Source organism: Leguminivora glycinivorella, chromosome 13 (assembly GCF_023078275.1).
Source record: "Leguminivora glycinivorella isolate SPB_JAAS2020 chromosome 13, LegGlyc_1.1, whole genome shotgun sequence".
Taxonomy (NCBI): Eukaryota; Metazoa; Arthropoda; class Insecta; order Lepidoptera; family Tortricidae; genus Leguminivora; species Leguminivora glycinivorella.
The window spans coordinates 6556015-6574733 of NC_062983.1; the positions used below are offsets into that span (position 1 = coordinate 6556015).

Below are 18719 nucleotides of genomic sequence, written 5' to 3' on the forward strand. Positions count from 1 at the left end.
ACTGAGTGTTTCGATACAAGACCGAGCTGTGTTGGATTTTGTGTTCGAATGTGATCTTCCATGCCTTAAAGATCCATGAATCTTAATGGAAAACCACAAATATATTAACACAAAATTGTAGATATAGCATTATGGCCTTAGATATTATAGCATCCGTGTAGGCAGAGGGATAGTATTAAAGACATTTCATATATCATACAGCAATCGTGTGATAATTTTAAAAGTTTAACGGTCTTCTATTATAAACGCCAGATGTTATTATTTCGTCCTTATTTAAAGTATTATCGCTGGTGTTTAAAATGATGGCCGGTAATTTATTGTATAAAATCTATAGCTGACTCATTTATGTGGTTATTTTTCTACATCAGTTAGTTAACCAAATCAAACGCTGACCCACTGTAATTCTGTATGAGGGTTCTTAGAAATTAAAACAGTATGCTATTATAAAGATGTTTTATTTCAACCTACATTCCATAGTTAATTTAAGCTGACTTCACGAATTGGTCGAATTATTAGCAATTTAGATGAAAATGAAAATGAAAAAAGTATTTATTAACTCCATCACAAAGTATACATGTACAATAATTTTCTTACAATTAATGGATGGTTACAATAATTGCAAAACTTGTGCGGTGGAGACTGGTGCCCAAACTAGGTTGAACCTGTGTGTCAGGTCACCAGGTCTCCAATCCTCAGATGTGTATAGCAACGCAGATTAAAGTAGAGATATGAATAATAAAATAGCCTGACAGTATTTCCTTCACGAAGTACACTTGCCTCCTGAGAACTAATTTTTTTTTTAATGGTATAGGAGACAAAACAGCAAATGACTCGCCTGGTGGTATGAGATAGTCATCTCCTATGGAAAAAATAACACTTGTAACGGCGTGGAATGCCCTTGTTTATTTGTGAGTGTGCAGGGGAAAACGTCCCACTTTGTCAGTCTATTCATATAAAGATACAAGTAAATCTCGCCTTAAAGGTAACCGACAAAGTGGGACGTTTTATACTAAACACACTCACATTTTTGGAACTTTTTACTCAAAATAAGTTCAGAATATTTGTACAAAATATGTGGTAGCTCAGGATGCAAGAAGGTCCACTATTTCATCTATAAGTTAGTAACCTTTCTAAACTACAATCAGTCTTATCTCTATGATGACTAATTTGCTAGCAGCAACACCTCATCATATACTCGTAGTCGTGACAAAGCCCGTGCAGATTCAGCGGGCACTGGAGGAACTCTGGACACAACACTGGCAGTTTATCTGAAAGTTACCGATTCAATATTACTTCTGCGTATGCAAGTACAGCATTAGCCGGGTCCACACAGCGAGACAATTTCTCACGCGGCAAACGGCGAACGTAGACGTGCCCCAACCGAGGCAGATTACTCGGCCGAGCAAAACACGCACTTTGTCACGTCTACATAGTACGTTTGCCGCGCGAGGAAATTGCCTCGTGACGTGCTTCGCTCTTTGTCGACCCGGTAATTAAATGAACAGCTTTCCCAAACGGTTACTTACTATAGAACTTACGTCTCAGACGACTGTTACATAGCTAAAGCCTGACCAGGAATATAAATAAGCATAGTCAAGAGGGCGCTGTTAAATCTCATGTATGTGTTGACTTGAGTACTATGAAAAAAATTGTTCGCTTGATATGGCGCGTAGTCGTATATTTCTGGCCAGGCTTTACAAGTTTTTACTAATAGAAATCCCTCAGAACACCGAGAGTATCTATTTGGTAAAGGAAAATATCCTTTTCCCCTCACTAGCTCGGAAACACGTGTTTTGTCCTTTAATACCAGCGGGTAAAAACGCATTTTATCCACTAGTGGATAAAGTAATTTGACCTTGAATAAAGTCAAATTAACTGCTTTAAAACTGATAAAAGTAGGTGAATCTAGTAATAAAGATGATTTACCACCTGTGGAACTACTGGAAGCAGTGATAAACGCATTTTTTGCGTTGTAGTTTCCTCGCTATAGTGAGGGGAAAAGTTTTTTGTTACACTCGGGTGCAAATGTATTTTACTTTTCGTGTTTTAAAAAACTCGCAAGTTCAGGATTCTATTCTCGAACCACTCGCTTCGCTCGTAGTTCAACTATAGAATCCTTTCACTTGCTCGTTTTTCAATTCCACACTCGGCGTTAAAATACAACTTTGCCCCTTGTATAACAAATAACTAGTCCACTTTTCCCTTGCTTTTTAGAGAGCTATGACAATATGCGACTCGCTCGCAACTTGCCCAGTGTGGGCTATCACGTTTTCTCATTATCCGATCCGATATAGGAACGATGTCAAAGAAAGCGCCGTTAATATTGTATATCGGTCCTTTAAATAGGTCCTTTCATAACTTACTAGATGGCGCTGTTATCAAAATACTCCTACCTAAATGGTAAGCGCAGCCGCAGCAGTACCCGTGTATGATGGCGTCATCGTCCTCGCAGCTCTTCGGGGGACAGCCGTTGCACCACATGCCGATACCCAGCCATGGCACGTTCCCTTCAAACCAAAAGTAACGTGATAATAATTTTCCAGTTCAATTTAACGTTTATGATTCAAAATCAGGTAAGTAAACGTCAATTTTATGGACTGTTTACCAAATCTTGGCAAATTAAAATTTTGAAAAAACCCCGGACAGAATGCAACTTTCTCATCTGTTTCTGAAGGATCTAGATAACCGTTACCAGTTAATTTGTTTAAAAATAATTTATATAAATTGGTAAAAGGAGGTACCTATACTTACATCTTGAAGCTTTCCTTACTCCATCTAACCCAGAATCAGTCGAAGAAGGCCACAGTAACCCTGCAGCATTTACAAGACACACCACAAGCAATACGCACAAGATCCTAAGAACAGCCATTTCGTGTAAATGGGGCTTGGCGGGCAAATTCGGGGTTTTAAAGGGGTCAGCTTTATAATTATGGGTAGGTCAGTGCCTGATAAGTTAATTGGTTTTAAAGTAAGCAGTTGAGATAATAAGGTATGTGTAAGTATGACTAATATCAAATATGGCATTTGGTTTCTCTTTCTGATATTTAACAGCGTGTCCCTACGATTAGCAGCTATCAATGACATCAAATTTTTAACAAAAGAAACTTAATAATATATGAATCTACTTACATACTTTATCTTGATTCATATAATAAACTATTTTCATATCGTTTAATATTCAAAATCAGATTTCCTTTCAGCTTTTTGTATGATATAATCCATACTAATATTATAAATGGCAAAGTGTGTGTGTGTCTGTTTGTCTGTCTTTCACGGCAAAACGGGCGACGAACCGTCGTGATTTTTTAAATGGAGACTTGAAGGGATGGAGAGTGACATAGGCTACTTTTTGTCTCTTTCTAACGCGAGCGAAGCCGAAAAGCTAGTACAATATAAATAATAAACAACTATATGTTACATAAAACATTTATTACTAAACATTGAACATTGGTACATTACCACATTAAAAACATTAACATTTTTTATGAAATAAGATTAAATTCAGTAGTAAAGGCCCACTTGTGTGACTAAATTATTAAACTTATAAGTAAATGGCCGGGTCCTCACAGAGCGAGGCAATATGCTCACGATAAAACCGTTCAATGTACATACGTGCCAAGGCCGAGGCAACATACAGAGTAAACTGCCTCGACAGAGGCAACATACAGAGTAAACTGCCTCGGCCGAGGCATTGATACAGAATAACCTGCCTCGTCCAAGGCATATTTAAAATTTGCCGTGCGAGCACATTGCCTCGCGACGCGCCTCGCCCTGTGTAGACCCAGCTAATGAGATCAAAATAATCACAGATTAGCGATAAGTCATTTTTGTGCTTGTGTATGTTGCAGTGATTAGTACATTTGGCTATTTAATACGCATGTAATGAATACTTAGTGCAAATAACATCTAGCTAGACAGAAGTTTCAATTTATCTAAAAAAAATGTTTAACCCTTTCAGTGCCAATCACGAGTATCACGACACATTGTCATGGAGATGTGGATGATTTCACTATATAAAAGACTTAATTTTTTTAAAATAGTAATATGTATTTAATGTAATAGAACAGTTTCTATCCCTGATATGTTTAAAAAATGCTCAGTGATCTTTGATACTTATGACGTTGACTACACTGACGGGCCGATTTTTGAGTCTCACGCGTTCGAATTCAGAAAATTGTCACTGAAAATAATAAGCAAGTCACCGTTTTCAACCGGTATTTTAGTGATGCCGGTTAGCCTTGCCTGGCCTGTGAAGGCCTGTCAGGGCTGGTTTGCGATCTTCTTCTTCTGTGGTTTTGGTTGCTGGATTGATTTGTGCAGCTTCAGGTTGCGGAGTCCTTCAGCTGCTGTCATTGTCGGACTGCGCTAGGCTCACCAGGTCTCTGGGGAGCAAGCGCTGTCGGCAGCGGTACCAGAAGTCCGGCGGTCGGGTGTGCAGTGGTGCGATTTCTTGTAGGTGCGGGTGTCTTGAGATGTCCGCTTGCGCGAACATCTTCCTCGCCAGGCTTCCAATGAAGGCGTCCCACACAGGCGGATTTTCTTAAATTTCTGGCCAAAACTAATGGATTGAAGGAAACGTTAGAAACGCTGAAATAATAAAATAAAAACACAATTAAATTAAACTACAGCTTTATTTATGTTCGATTTACTGTTGCAATTTTTTTTCTATATTTTATTAGTTATGTTTTCTTACATGTCCAATAAATACTTTAATTCTTTTGGATAATCATTTATTTTTGTATCTTGTTTGTAATGTTTTCGTGAAATATCCGTTATGTAAGGATCAGATGAAAGAGAAGAACCTAAAAACAAAGAAAAAATAAAAACTAAATATTTTCGTGATTTCTACTTCTACTTGATAATTGACTAATAAAAAACAGAGTAGCACGTATTAGCAATATAAACTATCAAAAAAGTTTAGCTAATACGTTGTGTTTTGTTAAAATCTTTACGCAATAGCGGAATTCTATTGAATTTATAACTTTGTAGCATAATATAAGCATCCGGCAAGCGTAACTCCGATTGTAAATAAACTTTTTTTTTCTTGTGTGCAGACAAACTTAAAAGTATATCCATTTATATTAAAACATAGGTACATACCTCCAGCTTCACAATCCATAATATAAATTGCACTGAACACATTAAAATAAGATAATATCTTATATAAATAAACTTATCTTTAACAAGTAATTAGTCTTTGATCAGAAGTCGATACTTTGTTAGTGTGGGTAGTATTGAAAACGTTCATTTAAATTGTCATGCGGACTGTCATTAAATGCTAAGAAGCATACAGATTAGAAAAATAAAGTCACGTGACCATTATAGTTGATTTGATACCATAGACTTTTGGCCATAAATTTAAGAAAATCCGCCTGTGTGCGTCCAGGCCTCGCTATTTCAAATCGACCGCGACCGCGACCGATCAGTGTGCACGGAACAAAACATCCAGCGAGCCAGATTTCGATCGGACGTCCATGCGCTCAAGGCCACGTCCACGTCCGTCGACAAGCGCGGATCCAGCTTCGTGCCCAGGGGGGGGGGTCACGTGATAAAGGCCCAGGCCTCAGGCGGGGGTCACGTGGTCAATTTGTATGGCCAATCTAGGCTCCAGGGGGGGGTCATGACCCCCATGACCGGGGGGTCCAGGGGGGGGCCCCTGGATCCGCGCATGTCCGTCGACCGATAGTTTGCACGGTTATGTGTAATTTCATTGTCCAGATTCCCGTCCGCGGTCGATTTACGACGGACGTCCGCGTAGTATGTTCCTAGCTTTATAGTTCGTCGCCGAGCGATGAGCTAAAAATCGCTCGCTGTCTCTTTTATTTACACTGTAGCGACTATGTTTTGTTCGTTTATATCGCCGATAGTTTTTTTTTTATTCTGAATGGGCTTACTCTTGACCACAGACTAGCCAAAGGAAAAGACGTGGCCTACGATGGAGTGAGCTCGATTACTCGCTTTTGGTGGGACCAGTGCCATAAGCCATAATATAAGGTCCTAATTTATTAGATGTAGATATTTTTACAGCTGATAGTACTCGGTCTCTGGAGTATATTAAACCGTGAAACATTATAGCTTTTACGATGTTTTTTTGGAGAAAACGGAAAAACAAATTTGCTACGTAAAAACACCCTGTTTATGTGATTATTAAATGAAAACTCATTGAACAGATTCTAGTACCTCTTTTACGTACCACTTAACTGTAACTGGCCACTTCAATGACATGTGCAGTTTTCCCGCCGAACCTTTACGACATTTACAACAAACAATTGTTGACATGACAGACAGTGTTATTGTGACATTTGATAATGCACATGATGATTTTTTTTAGACGAAATTATAATTAATTTTTTTGTTAGGAAAATGAAATAAAAAAAGTTACATGAAAAGATTTCTTAATTTATATTTAAAGTTAATTATTTTAATGTAAAGTATCATGTGTTAAAATATCTGCAACTAATAAATTAGGACCTTATATATAGGTAAATGGTAAAATTAAAGGGGCCTGTCTTAAGAAAGCGAGAGTATAGGTACAGTAAATATCTAAGCACTTATCTATATTCGATTAGACAAAGATAAACGTAGACAAGATAATAAATATAGACAAAGAAATGAACATATAAGCACTTAATTAACTTCTAATTTAAATACCCTGTTTTTAACAGATAAAAATATACGACTAAAAATAATAATACAAAAACATGTAAGATACTTAAAACTAATAAATGTGACAAATAATTTTAACTTCTGTCATTTTTATTACAATACATGAAAAATGTGTATAAAATCTTTGCTTAAAATATCTAACTATTTTGTGTATGTCCTAATTATTTAATTATTCTTATTTAAAAACCAGACTTACTGTTTGTTCTTCGTTTGTGTCTATTTTATTGACTTTCTATTTTACTTTATTTAGGAAATAATAACTTTGGTGGAGATATCGGAATTACAAACGAAATATATGTACTAAATTAATAAAAAAGGCTACTTACAACTACATATAAAAGTTAGGTATTTGGCAGTAACTATGAAATTATTTTTGGCACTAAACACATTTAAAGAAATGCATATCCTCAATAATATTGGAAAATCCTACGTGTTATGAGTTATGACTAACTTAGAAATTAAGCTTACACATATAAAAAAAATCGTAGGAAGTATGGTGGGAAGATTCTATTTACATTAGGTACAATTTGGCACAAAAATAATACTGATCTTTAAATTATAATATTTTAGATCTTACATTTGGCTTTTCTGACTCAGATTCAAAAACTATATAACAAAATGAAAGGATTTTATCCTATATTATTTATTAAATAACAAAACAATGCTTGGCAAATATGGATGATAATGTTCACATTTAAATTGCATTTAATAATAAAAATGGGAAGCGCTAACACTTTTACGAGGAAAAAGAAGCACTATGAGTGCATGAATATTATAATACTTAGTGGCCGTTTCACACTAACGAATTACCTCGATTTTTTCTCGCTGGTGTGGTAAGGCCTTATTACAACACTAGAATAAGTTGAACTTATAACGCCACTGGTTTAATAATTTTAATTTATCGTCTTCACTTTAGTATTTATTAAATAAGTACTTCATTATTTATTTCATTTACAATTAAGTTAAATTCGACGCCGAGGCGAGGTAATTAAAATTAGTTTTATACATCTAATTATTGACTTTATTCAATTTATTTTACTTTTGGGCTGTAAATACACTAAACTTAAAATACACTAGTAGTCAATATGCTACAATTTCAAAACGACCTTTGCTCATAACACACGAGACCCTAATTACTATATTCCCAAAAGGACCCTGTCCTCGATATGCACCATTCTCGTTGCGTACTATTTCCAAAATACTATAATCCCAAAATACCCTAAATGATCTCCACTCGGAAGTGCCAAAATACTCTACTGTCATAAGGCATTAATTCCAAAATACTCTAATCCCAATATACCCTAGTCCCAAAATACACTATTTTTTTTAATGCCAATTTCTCGTTTCACGGGGGAGGGCTCACCTGGCGTTATTGGATTGAAATATGTTTTTTTTAGCAATGCCACTACTTACTTAACTTATTATTGGGTTCCATCGTGGTGCGGGCGGTGGGCTGGCAACCGGTCACCATCACAATTTCGTTTAATTTCAACTTCTTACTTAGGAATTCATAATCATATCATTTCCTATTCCTAACCATTTGCACCGGCCGTAGCTTAAGAAATTAAATTAATTTTAATCCCAATGCCAATTTCTGTTTTTACGTTATTAAATTTTCTTTCAACTCCTTAATTGCCAAGAGTGGCACTGAAATTCATAGTTTCATTTGCTCTGTCTACACGATTTGTGAGTTTATGTACGTAAACTTATTATACAGGGTGTATTTTGACAACACCTGGTTTCAAGACTTAGCCGTAAAGCGTTCAAAAAGACACAGTCGCGATACTCTCTCCTCGGCGGTGGGGCCTCAATTTACGTGTACGAAATGCGGACGGGCATGTCGCTCCCGGATAGGTCTATATAGTCACGCGAGGCGTTGTCTCTCGCATTCGGACGCTGCTTAAATCATCTGTCAAGATGTAAGAGGCCTTATGATTTTGATAGCGGGTCAGTAAGGGCAGCTATGAGATGCCGTAGTCCGACGTGAAAATGGTCTCCACCCCCTCCCCCCACCCCCGCCCTTCCGCTTAACGTAGAAACGAGAAATTGGCATTAAAAAAATAGTGTATTTTGGGACTAGGGTATATTGGGATCAGAGTATTTTGGGAATAATGCCTTATGACAGTAGAGTATTTTGGCACTTCCGAGTGGAGATAATTTAGGGTATTTTGGGATTATAGTATTTTGGAAATAGTACGCAATGAGAATGGTGCATATCGAGGACAGGGTCCTTTTGGGAATATAGTAATTAGGGTCTCGTGTGTTATGAGCAAAGGTCGTTTTGAAATTGTAGCATATTGACTACTAGTGTATTTTGAGTTTAGTGTATTTACAGCCCAAAAGCATTACTCTTCTAAGTTTTTTCAAACACATTTATGATTCCAGGGAGCCAATGTTGAGTGTTGAGAGCCTTATAGGCAAGATGTCTTTAACCAACTGAACCAAGTACACTGGCTTATTATTTGAAAAAAAAAAAAAAACATATAAGGCGGATTTGATATTGAACTATTATTGAAGTGCAAACTTTTTTTATTGCTTGGTGGTTTCATCTCAGTATACCCATGTCATGTCATTTGTAGCATACTATGTGTTCAGACAGAAGCGCGATCAAGTGTCTCTGTGAATGGAGGCGGTAATTAGGTTGCTAAATTGGCATATTTCTTGTGTTGACAATATAGTTATTAAATTACCAATTAATGTCCATGTGTTTGACGGCCGGTCTGGCCTTGCGCGTGACCCTGCCTGCTAAGCCGCGGTCCTGGGTTCGAATCCCGGTAAGGGCATTTATATATATATATATCGTTGTTGAGTACCAGCAACACAAGCCATCTTGAGCTTACTCGTACCGTGGGCCTCAGTCAATCTGTGTAAGAATGTCCTATAATATTTATTTATTTAATGTATGTGTGTGTTGATTTTCAATGAATCTCACTCGATTATGTAGTCTGTTCTTGATACCATGTGTTCAGACGGAGGCGCGTTCGAGTATCTCGAGCGAGCCTCTGTGTGTGGAGGCGGGCAACAGCTCGCCTTCACACGCCTTACTGCCGAGACAGTTGCAGGAACATACCTGTAGCGAAATAACAATCATCAATTTAGACACTTAAAATAATCATAACTCTTATAAATAGGTCATCTAGTCAAATAAAATAAAAATACAAAAAAAGGTTTTTGGAAATTGTAACCGAAAATTTCAAATAGCAGATTTCGCAATAGAGTCGTACTTTTTTAACCCCCGACGCAAAAACGACGGGGTGCTATAAGTTTGACGTGTCTGTTTGTCTACCTGTCTGTCTGATTGTGTGTGTGTTTGTTTGTGCATCGTAGCTCAGGAACGGATGAACCGATTTAGATTTAGTTTTTTTTTTGTCTGAAAGCTGAGTTAGTCGAGATTGTTCTTAGCCATGTTTCATGAAAATTGGTCCGCTATGTCGCGGTCGGGGGCTTTTTCAAAATTTTAATTTTGTGGTAAGGTTATCAGCAATCAATTTAACTACTTCTAATTTTGCGGATAAGGAAGAAAATGTCAGTGATAAAACCATTATCAAACATTTCCTTACATCATCGTTAGGCTTCGTACATCTTTAGAGATAATTTGAAGATCTGTGATCGAGCGACAGCGCCGCTATAACTTGCAAGTCAATGGACGCAGAAGACAGTGCAAGGTTCAGAGACAATCGAAAAATCAGTTTTTAGCCTCCGACATAACTAGATCAAAAGCTAAGATGAAAGAAAGATAATAATAAGAGATAGAAAGTGACACTAACGTCGCTTACCGAAGCCTGGTCATCGTGGTGCCTGCCTTTAAGTCCTTGTGCGTCCAGTGGCAGTATGGTTTTAGCTTCTTTCTCTCTCTAGTAAACTAGGAAGGATAGAGAACAGATAATATAAAGTGAGACTAACGTCGCTTACCGAAGCCTGGTCATCGTGGTGCCTGCCTTCGAGACCATGAGCATCCAGGGGAAGTATAGTTCTGGCGGCTTCTTTCTCTTCGTCACGAGCATTTTCTTCGGCTTGCCTGTCGATATCGAAATCGAAAAGAATATTTTAACAGTTTTTCCTAAGATGACTGGGCACAGAGTTCCTGAATGTGAAATGTGCTCCGTGCCGTGGTTTTCTGAGGGTTTAGATGAGATTCTTCAAAAAAGGAGTGATAATTATGTAAAGAGTCGGAAAAGCGCATAAAAACAGACTCCAATATCGTTTAAAGTGTAGGACAGAGGAGCTAGCGCGTTGACAAACAGAATTAGGAAGAGGTTGAATCCTTTCATTTAAGTGGAGTATCCCGTAAGGGTAACCTTTTCCTAGAGCCAAGTCAAATGAACGGGTAAGCAGGTTAGCCAGCCAATAGTTAGGGCTATTCATTAAATGACAAGTATTTTTTCTGGGAAGAGGTGGATCGGTTGCTGTCCAAAACAGTTTTTTTTTAATTATTTTAACCCTTTACCGGATGAATTAAAAAATATTTGTTGACATTTAAACTTTAATAGTTCTCATCATACATCATTATATCGACCATAAATGGCTTAGCATGCGGTAAAATAGTTAACCTACTTACATGGTCATGAACCGTAGTACCAGCAAGTTGATGCTAGCGGCCACCACCGCCAGCCCAAATAGAATGAATACTAGACTGAGCGCCACGTAGCCCGGTTTACTGGTCAATGCTTGGTCGTTCTGAAAAAAAAAAAAAGTATATTAAACATTCCCGATATGGATTAAAAAGAAAAACCAATCATTCGACGAGCTAAGGCAATAAATAATGTGCACTTGTACAGGACTATGTTGCCCAGCTGACTGAAGGCCGCCTTCTTGCCTCAGGCGAGGCAAAGGTGCGAGCACGAGCACGGAAGTTTTCCGCACGAGGCAATTGCCTCGCGAGGCTGTTCGGTTAGTGTTGACCCAGCGTCATCCTATTTCATATAATCTAGTAATTATTCTAGCACAGCGGTTCTCAAACTTATTTTCCCATGGAACCCTTTTAGATGGTAAAATATCTGACGGAACCCTTAAATTAAAAATTGAAAAAAAAAATAATTATATTAATAAGTCATCATAAGTAGTAAAATCTAATTATTAGATTCTAATGTGATGAGGTTATTACATGAAACTGTTTTTTTTTAAATAATATTTGGTTTTATGGAAGAGAGTTGAAGTTGCATATCAGGTAACCAAAATTCACACGGAGACCCCAGAGAGGCTTTGCGGAGCCCTAGGGATCCGCGGAGCACACTTTGAGAATGGCTGTTCTAGCACTTCGTACAAATTTTCAGCACTGTTCACTATGGCATTTTATACAGCGATGGGTTCCAATTTAATTTTGACTACTTCTACTCAGTAAAATGTCTGTGACATGAACAGATATGACAAAATTATAAAGGCACTCTCTTACTATCATCTGGCCGCACAACAATAGCTTGTCAAGTAAAGTAACAGCCAACTAATAGCCAGTGAGCCTACAAGCGCTATTTTGCGATTTAGGTTTTAGAATTTTAAAATGTATGTACCTGTAAAGCCACATAGTCTCCAAAGCCGATGGTTGTCAGCGTCACAAAGCAATAGTAGAAGCTGTCGAAGTAACTCCAGCCCTCATAACGAGAAAACACTGCTGCACCTGGAACAAGTATTGTTGAGATATTATATTAGCATATGACGTCTCATATGTACACAAAGGTATAAGATATAAAGGATATTTCGATATGAAAAAGTAATAAAATATACCTAAAAACAAAATTTTACCTCATACGGCAGTTCTAAAATTCGTTTATAAAGAATGAATACTGAACTGATCCATTTTTTCCATTACCTATTACACTGTTCAGTTACACATGTATCCACTGAACACGCGTGCCTTAAATAACCTGTCCACTCTAATTAATAATGCAAACATTGTAAAACATGGAAAAAAATGGATCAGTTGCATTTGTCCCCCAGTCGAAATTGTCCCGCTGTACCTTATAGAAAACATCGTGTGTTGTATTTACCTGGTCATCGATTTGCTGGGTAGTTCTTAGGCAATATAGTTATTTTTATGACATAGGAGGCAAACAACGGATCGCATGATGCTAAGCCAGTACCGTCGTACAGAAGGAAGGCGTTGCCGGTATTCAAAATGGAACTAAGCACTTTTCTTGAAAGCTTGACGATTGTATGTTATTTTGAATAAATCGTAGGTAATAGCCGGGTCCAAACAGAGCGAGGCCCGTTGCGAGGCAATATCCTTGAGAGACGAACGTTTAATGTATATAGACATGCCTCGGCCGAGGCAGGTTGCTTGGTCGAGCAAAACGCACGCGCTGCCTCGGGCGAGGCACGTCCATGTAGCATGCTACAGGATTGTTGTGCAATATTGTTGTGTTGTCGTATTGTTTATGTATGTGTGTAATGTTTGAGGTTCGTAAATACCCTAGGAGGTAAGCCACCAACAGTGGTTATGCAGTTTCTTTAAGGTGTTTTTTAGGTCTTACCTGTAGTAATAATTATACTAGACAGCATCCCCGTCGCAAACATGAGGTTCATCTCCGTGGCCTCCGTAGTCTCACAGCGCAGGTAGCACTTCGCTCTGCGTATCACGACTGAGGCGAACTTGTTGAGACGCTCGCCTATGCTTTGGAACATCACTAGGCCTAGAGGAATACCCACCTGAAGAGAGATTTGAAATACTAGTAGAAAATGAGTGGTAAATCTTTTATAAAGCAAAAAAGCTGAAATGTCTGTCAAAGAAGCTTAGGATAAATTTCAAACATACTGCCTTGAACTCAGAATGCAGAAGCCTCACCGAGACAGTAATCAGAAGTAGGGACTTGTAAATTTATTTCATAGATATAACGTATATTTAAGTCCAAAATGTTTAATTGAGTAAATAAATTCGTGCCAAACTAGAATTAATGATTGTTGGGGCATGATCAACTTGATTATTTTATTAAGCGCTTCTCTAATCATGATAGCAAAAATTCTAGAAATTACTTACCATAGCATAAGCCATACAGAATGCTTTGCCTCCCACAGTAACCGGAGTAGAGTGCCCATACCCAATCATAGCCAACACCACAGTGGCGAAGTAAAATGCCCCGGCGAACTTCCACTGTGGCCCCGCTTTGTGCGGCTTGTTCTCTATTATAACTATCTCTATCATGTGGTAGTCTTCTGGGGTGATGTTGTATTTACGCATTAGACCATTCCTCATGTCTGAAATAAAATTAAATTGGTGTTGAAATATATTACAACTTCAAGAATTATGTAAAGTATAATAATTTTAGCAACATTTCCTAAACTGTGATTTACAAGCAAATTGGTGGGTTGTGAGTATAGAGTGGGCTCTGACATAGCTGGGCACCGTTAATCAAATAGTTAACTTCGTTAATCGCTAATCCGTTACTAAAAAAGTTAAAGTTAACTTAATCGTTAAAGCGATACTTTTCGACAAATTTAACGTAAGTTAAAGTTAATCGTTAATCCGTTAACACGTGAAAAAAATGAACTTTTCTTTAAATATTTAGTTGCATCAGTATCCACTATAACGTATTATATTTCTGTAAAGGCCGAAGTACAGCTAGCCTATAAGAAATAATCAAAAACAAACAAAAGTTGACAAAACTCACCAGAAAGAACTTCCCACCTCTTGCTCTCAGTTTCAGACTCTAAAGCGTCGAAAACTGCCGCACCGATCAGCAAATATGTGAACGTGCACACCACCAGGGACAGAGTGCGGACGTTCTGACGCTTCATGATGCCACCAGCAATGCAGCAATATGCGGCAAAATAATATTTATCGCACCGAGGTGCGCACCTGCGAAACAGTTGTAAATATTATCAAAAACTGTTAAATACACCATTATTATTCATGAAAATAGTAGAAAACTTAACAAAGAGAAGGAAAACATGTGTAATTTACCATTTTATAAATAGAAATTGTGTGATATACGATAATATACGTGAGGTATTTAAATTCTGCACTGCAGATTACGATTTAAGTAAAAATGTAAACGACTAATGTTTAATTTGGCTTTGAACAGTCTTATAATTCAAGTATAGGTAAAGAGGAAGCTATTATAAACAATAAACGACACGAAGTGTTACTTTTAATTAATAAAATAAATAAATTGTTTGTACAAAATCACAGCACAAATGAATACACAAATCGACAGTCGTGGGTGTGTGTTTCTATCATTAAAAAAAAAACTTTTGTCAATAATAGTGTTGTGCTTTTTCTATTCTTAGTGTCGGTTTTTATTTTGGTATTAAAAGGCACCTACACGGTGCAACACGACAATTCATAGAGAGTAGGATAGAGCGAGATAGAGTGACGAAAAATATAGCTATCTCATTCTCAGAACTCGTGTAAAGCAGTCCTAACAAAGTTAAAACAGTAAAAACGCTTCTAAACCTTCAAGTGTCACTTTGTTGTTGACAGTGACAGTTCTTCGTGTGCTAACGTGGGTCGGCTACGCTGCGCCTTTTCCTTTACGAAAATTATTTAGGATCGGCGGCCAAAAATAGCGACACCATGAAGATCTCCTGCAGTAAATCTAACCCACCTTTAGGTAAAAAATATAAGTTTTATACAATAAAGTGGCTATTTCCTTCACATTAAGAGCAACTTGTAATTAAAGTACTTTCTCTTTAATTTTAAGGTGGTTTGCTCGCTGTAGAGCTGTATCGGGCTTCCGGGAAGAGCATCGAGGTCTCATGGGGGGCTGACTCCACCGTTACCCTGCCTAATGGGTCTAAAACTGTGCCATATGGAACCAGTAATGATTTGATAAGAATACTGGAGAATGCGTTCAACAAAGCCGCCGGGCCGCTTCAGAAGGTTACGATGAACCACTGGCTGTCGTTCAGCCTCATCTTGGAGGACGAGATCCCGAAATCCATCGAGTACTTGGATAAAACTTTGGGAGCACTGACATATCTGGTAGGAGAAGCCTTATCAGTCAGTGATTTGGCTGTGTTCAGCGTGCTTCACGGTGAGTTTTTATCAGATATCATAAATATTATTTTATATGCTTTTAAACACAATTAGGCTAGAACTGTAGAAAAGTTAGTAAGAATGTTTATTAAAGTTTAGAGCATGTGATGTAAGAGGCATTTATTATGACTCAACCCAACAGAAGCTGTATGCAAGAGTAGTAATTCATTTTCAATAATTCAGGGTCTTGTTAAGTGGAATTCCACTCACTTATACAATTATATAACTTTTTAACCATTTTGCCATAAATTTAAGTTTTATAAATTAAAAGCAAATTAAATGCAAGCTGCCCTTGTCAGCTATGTTAAGCCTTGTTAAGCCATCAAAAGCGATGTCAAATAAATCATCTGAAATAGACACTAAGGCCAGTATATATAAATGCACAGATGTAACCAGTGTTACGCCAGTGCTGTTAATATTGATAGTTTCAAAAAAGGCTGAATTGGAGTATTTTGTCAAATTTGCTGCGAGATGCTACTTGCACAGTTATTTTAAATGTATAACAAATAAACTAAGTGATGCAATTTTTAGGAATTTGTTGGTATTTCATATATTACGCAATTTTATAGCAATATAGGTATCTGATTCTGATTTATATCAGAATCAGATATAAATAAATAAATATTGGGGACACCTTAACTTAGCCCCAAAAGCTTGTACTATGGGTGCTAAGTGACGATATACATACTTAAATACATAAATACATACTTATATGTATACATAGAAAACATCCACAACTCAGGAACAAATATCTTTGCTCATCACACAAATAAATGCCCTTACTGGGATTCGAACCCAGGACCACGGCTTAGCAGGCAGGGTCACTACTGACTGAGCCAGACTGGTTGTCAATATAGGGGTAATATATTATCCAAATTTTTTGGAGGTCCTTTACATTTATCATCCCACTTATCTATATCATTCAATCAACATAATACTCATGACTATTTTTATTTTGCTATTCCTGGTAATATTTTATTTACCAAAACTTGTATCAATTTGGTTTGTTTGATTAGTCTGACACAACTTTAGACTTGTTGTTTTTTTTTTTTCACCTCACAAAACAATTAAAATTATTCTTATGTTAAAACATTTATAGTGCAACAACTACTTATTAATTCATGTTTTTATAACATAGCCAATTTAACAATTCTAACAACATTCATTCAAATTCTTTGACATTTAACAATTCTAATATATCTTAGTTTAGTGTACAGTTCAGTTTAAACCATATTGTTCTTAACCCTTGCTTTAATTTCACAAACTACAGTATCCAGCAAGTTTAAGGATATCTCCAAATCCAGTGCTCCGACCAACATTCAGCGCTGGATGAAGCTGATTGAGTCCCAGCCTCCTGTGATAAAGGCCCTGAAGGACCTGCCGGCCGATGCCTTGGAAAACCTGTCTAAGGCTTCTTCAAGGTATGTTTTAGTGTATTGGACGAAGCTATTGGTGCATGTTCTATTCGGTAGGGATGTAGTAGAGTTTAATAAATGAAACACATGTTGACTCTCCAAGGTATCAATATGTAATGTCGATTAGAATACAGATAGAATAAGCTGATCATTATGAGTAATACAGTTTCCATATATAAAGCATCTAGCCTACTTAATCTAATTAGGTATGCTTACACATCACATTAGTATGTTTTTTTTTCTAAATTGTTTTCACTTTCCGGTTTTTTGTCATGTAGCTATTATTATATATTGTTGATTTATTATATTGCCAGCAAAGTCACAACAACTGTCACATAATACAGTCATTTATCTCAATTTATTTATCCATACTAAGTAATATTATAGGAAAGCATGTGTGTCTGTTTCTTTCACGGAAAAACGGAGCGACGAATTGACGTGATATTTTAAGTGGAGATAGTTGAAGAGATAGAGAGACATAGGCCACTTTTTGTCTCTTTCTATACCCCCTCTTCCGTAAAATAAACTTATGGCACCTTTCAATCACCTTTTGGTTAATATCAGAAATTGAAATTATATCTAATAGTAAAACTGTATGTTATAGTTACAGAATTGTACATCAGCTGTAACTATAAAGTACTTAAGACTTACAATAATGTGACTGATAAATTTTTATTGAAAATAAAATGTTGTAATTTCAGGAGGTCACCACCTGTGGATGCCTCAGGGCCCAAGCAAGAGGGTAAATTTGTGGACCTGCCTCATGCTGAGATGGGGAAGGTTGTTGTTCGATTCCCTCCTGAAGCATCAGGGTAAGCAAATGAGTCATATTTATATACAAAGACTACTTAGTATATTTTAGTGATAAGAAATTAGCCCCACTTCTTTTTATTCTACGAAAAATCCTTTTTATACTTCGTTGAATCTTTTTTCTTCTGTTTAATTGAAGAAAAATATTTTTCTCCTCACCAGCTCGGAAACACGTGTTTGGTCCGTTAATACCAGCGGATAAAAACCCATTTTATCCACTAGTGGGTAAAGTAATTTGACCTTGAATAAAGTCAAATTAACTGCTTTAAAATTGATAAAAGTAGGTGAATCTAGTAATAAAGATGATTTACCACCTGTGGAACTACTGGAAGCAGTGATAAACGCATTTTTTGCGTTGTAGTTTCCTCGCTATAGTGAGGGGAAAAGTTTTGTGTTACACTCGGGTGCAAATGTATTTTGCTTCCCGTGTGTTAAAAAAAAAATTCCACACTCGCCGTTAAAATACAACTTTCCCCCCTTGTATGACAAATAACTATTGCCAAATACACGGCACCCCAGGCACGACGAACCAAAAAAGCTATAACTTGATGTCATGAAAGTGGACATGAGCGGGCTTCTACGGGCCACGCGAGTCCAATACGGAGTAAAGTAGAGAGAATAGTAGAGGAAAGGAAGTAGAAAAGCGGTCCTGGCAAACCAAGATAACGATTATTTGTAAAATAAGATTTTGAAACCAATTATTATTTATTTAATTATTACAATCAAAGGTAACATAAATAATATAAATATACAGTGCTCCACAAAACTACGGTAAGTTTGACTGTGGAGTCAAGAAATCAATAAATAATTCAATACCTAAATTATTTTTTATTAAGCAGAAACGTCTGCTAACGATTCTA

General features: G+C 37.0%; 3 protein-coding genes across 4 annotated transcripts in view; 1 reads left to right on the top strand and 2 right to left on the bottom strand.

Annotated features, from left to right (window-relative positions):
* Nucleotides 1-198: 198 nt before the first annotated feature.
* On the bottom strand, nucleotides 199-2877 carry LOC125232306. The gene is made up of 3 exons (XM_048137931.1): nucleotides 2752-2877; nucleotides 2394-2507; nucleotides 199-1268 (listed from the first exon to the last, which is right to left on the bottom strand). The coding sequence occupies exons 1-3, from the start codon at nucleotides 2867-2869 to the stop codon at nucleotides 1171-1173; spliced, it is 330 nt and encodes a 109-aa protein (XP_047993888.1). The 5' UTR covers nucleotides 2870-2877; the 3' UTR covers nucleotides 199-1170.
* Nucleotides 2878-9536: 6659 nt separating this feature from the next.
* Nucleotides 9537-14711, bottom strand: LOC125232941 (two pore potassium channel protein sup-9). 2 transcript variants are annotated; one of them, XM_048138791.1, is made up of 8 exons: nucleotides 14561-14711; nucleotides 14268-14455; nucleotides 13637-13854; nucleotides 13134-13308; nucleotides 12174-12280; nucleotides 11225-11343; nucleotides 10579-10684; nucleotides 9537-9736 (listed from the first exon to the last, which is right to left on the bottom strand). In XM_048138791.1, exons 2-8 carry the CDS (start codon nucleotides 14392-14394, stop codon nucleotides 9632-9634), a joined length of 957 nt encoding a protein of 318 aa, XP_047994748.1. In that variant the 5' UTR covers nucleotides 14395-14455; nucleotides 14561-14711; the 3' UTR covers nucleotides 9537-9631. The 2 variants fall into 2 exon arrangements, with proteins under 2 accessions (XP_047994748.1, XP_047994747.1); XM_048138790.1 differs by having other exon boundaries at nucleotides 10570-10684.
* A 367-nt stretch (nucleotides 14712-15078) lies between these two features.
* Nucleotides 15079-18719, top strand: part of LOC125232620 (bifunctional glutamate/proline--tRNA ligase) — a 116366-nt gene continuing 112725 nt past the window's right edge. Inside the window, exons 1-4 of the mRNA XM_048138360.1 lie at nucleotides 15079-15209; nucleotides 15300-15632; nucleotides 16905-17055; nucleotides 17751-17861. Coding sequence (XP_047994317.1) covers nucleotides 15173-15209; nucleotides 15300-15632; nucleotides 16905-17055; nucleotides 17751-17861 — 632 coding nt within the window. The 5' untranslated portion in view covers nucleotides 15079-15172. The remainder of the gene's footprint in view (nucleotides 15210-15299; nucleotides 15633-16904; nucleotides 17056-17750; nucleotides 17862-18719) is intronic.

Coding starts and splice junctions, on each gene's coding strand:
- LOC125232306 (XM_048137931.1), bottom strand. CDS start 2,869: ATGGCTGTTCTTAGGATCTTGTGCGTATTGCTTGTGGTGTGTCTTGTA. Junction 2,508..2,751: donor AGTAAGGAAAGCTTCAAGAT/GTAAGTATAGGT, acceptor TTTGGTTTGAAG/GGAACGTGCCATGGCTGGGT. Junction 1,269..2,393: donor CGGCTGCGCTTACCATTTAG/GTAGGAGTATTT, acceptor GGTAACTTTCAG/ATAAACTGCCAGTGTTGTGT.
- LOC125232941 (XM_048138790.1), bottom strand. CDS start 14,394: ATGAAGCGTCAGAACGTCCGCACTCTGTCCCTGGTGGTGTGCACGTTC. Junction 13,309..13,636: donor TCTGTATGGCTTATGCTATG/GTAAGTAATTTC, acceptor ATCTCTCTTCAG/GTGGGTATTCCTCTAGGCCT. Junction 11,344..12,173: donor GAGACTATGTGGCTTTACAG/GTACATACATTT, acceptor TTTTTTTTTCAG/AACGACCAAGCATTGACCAG.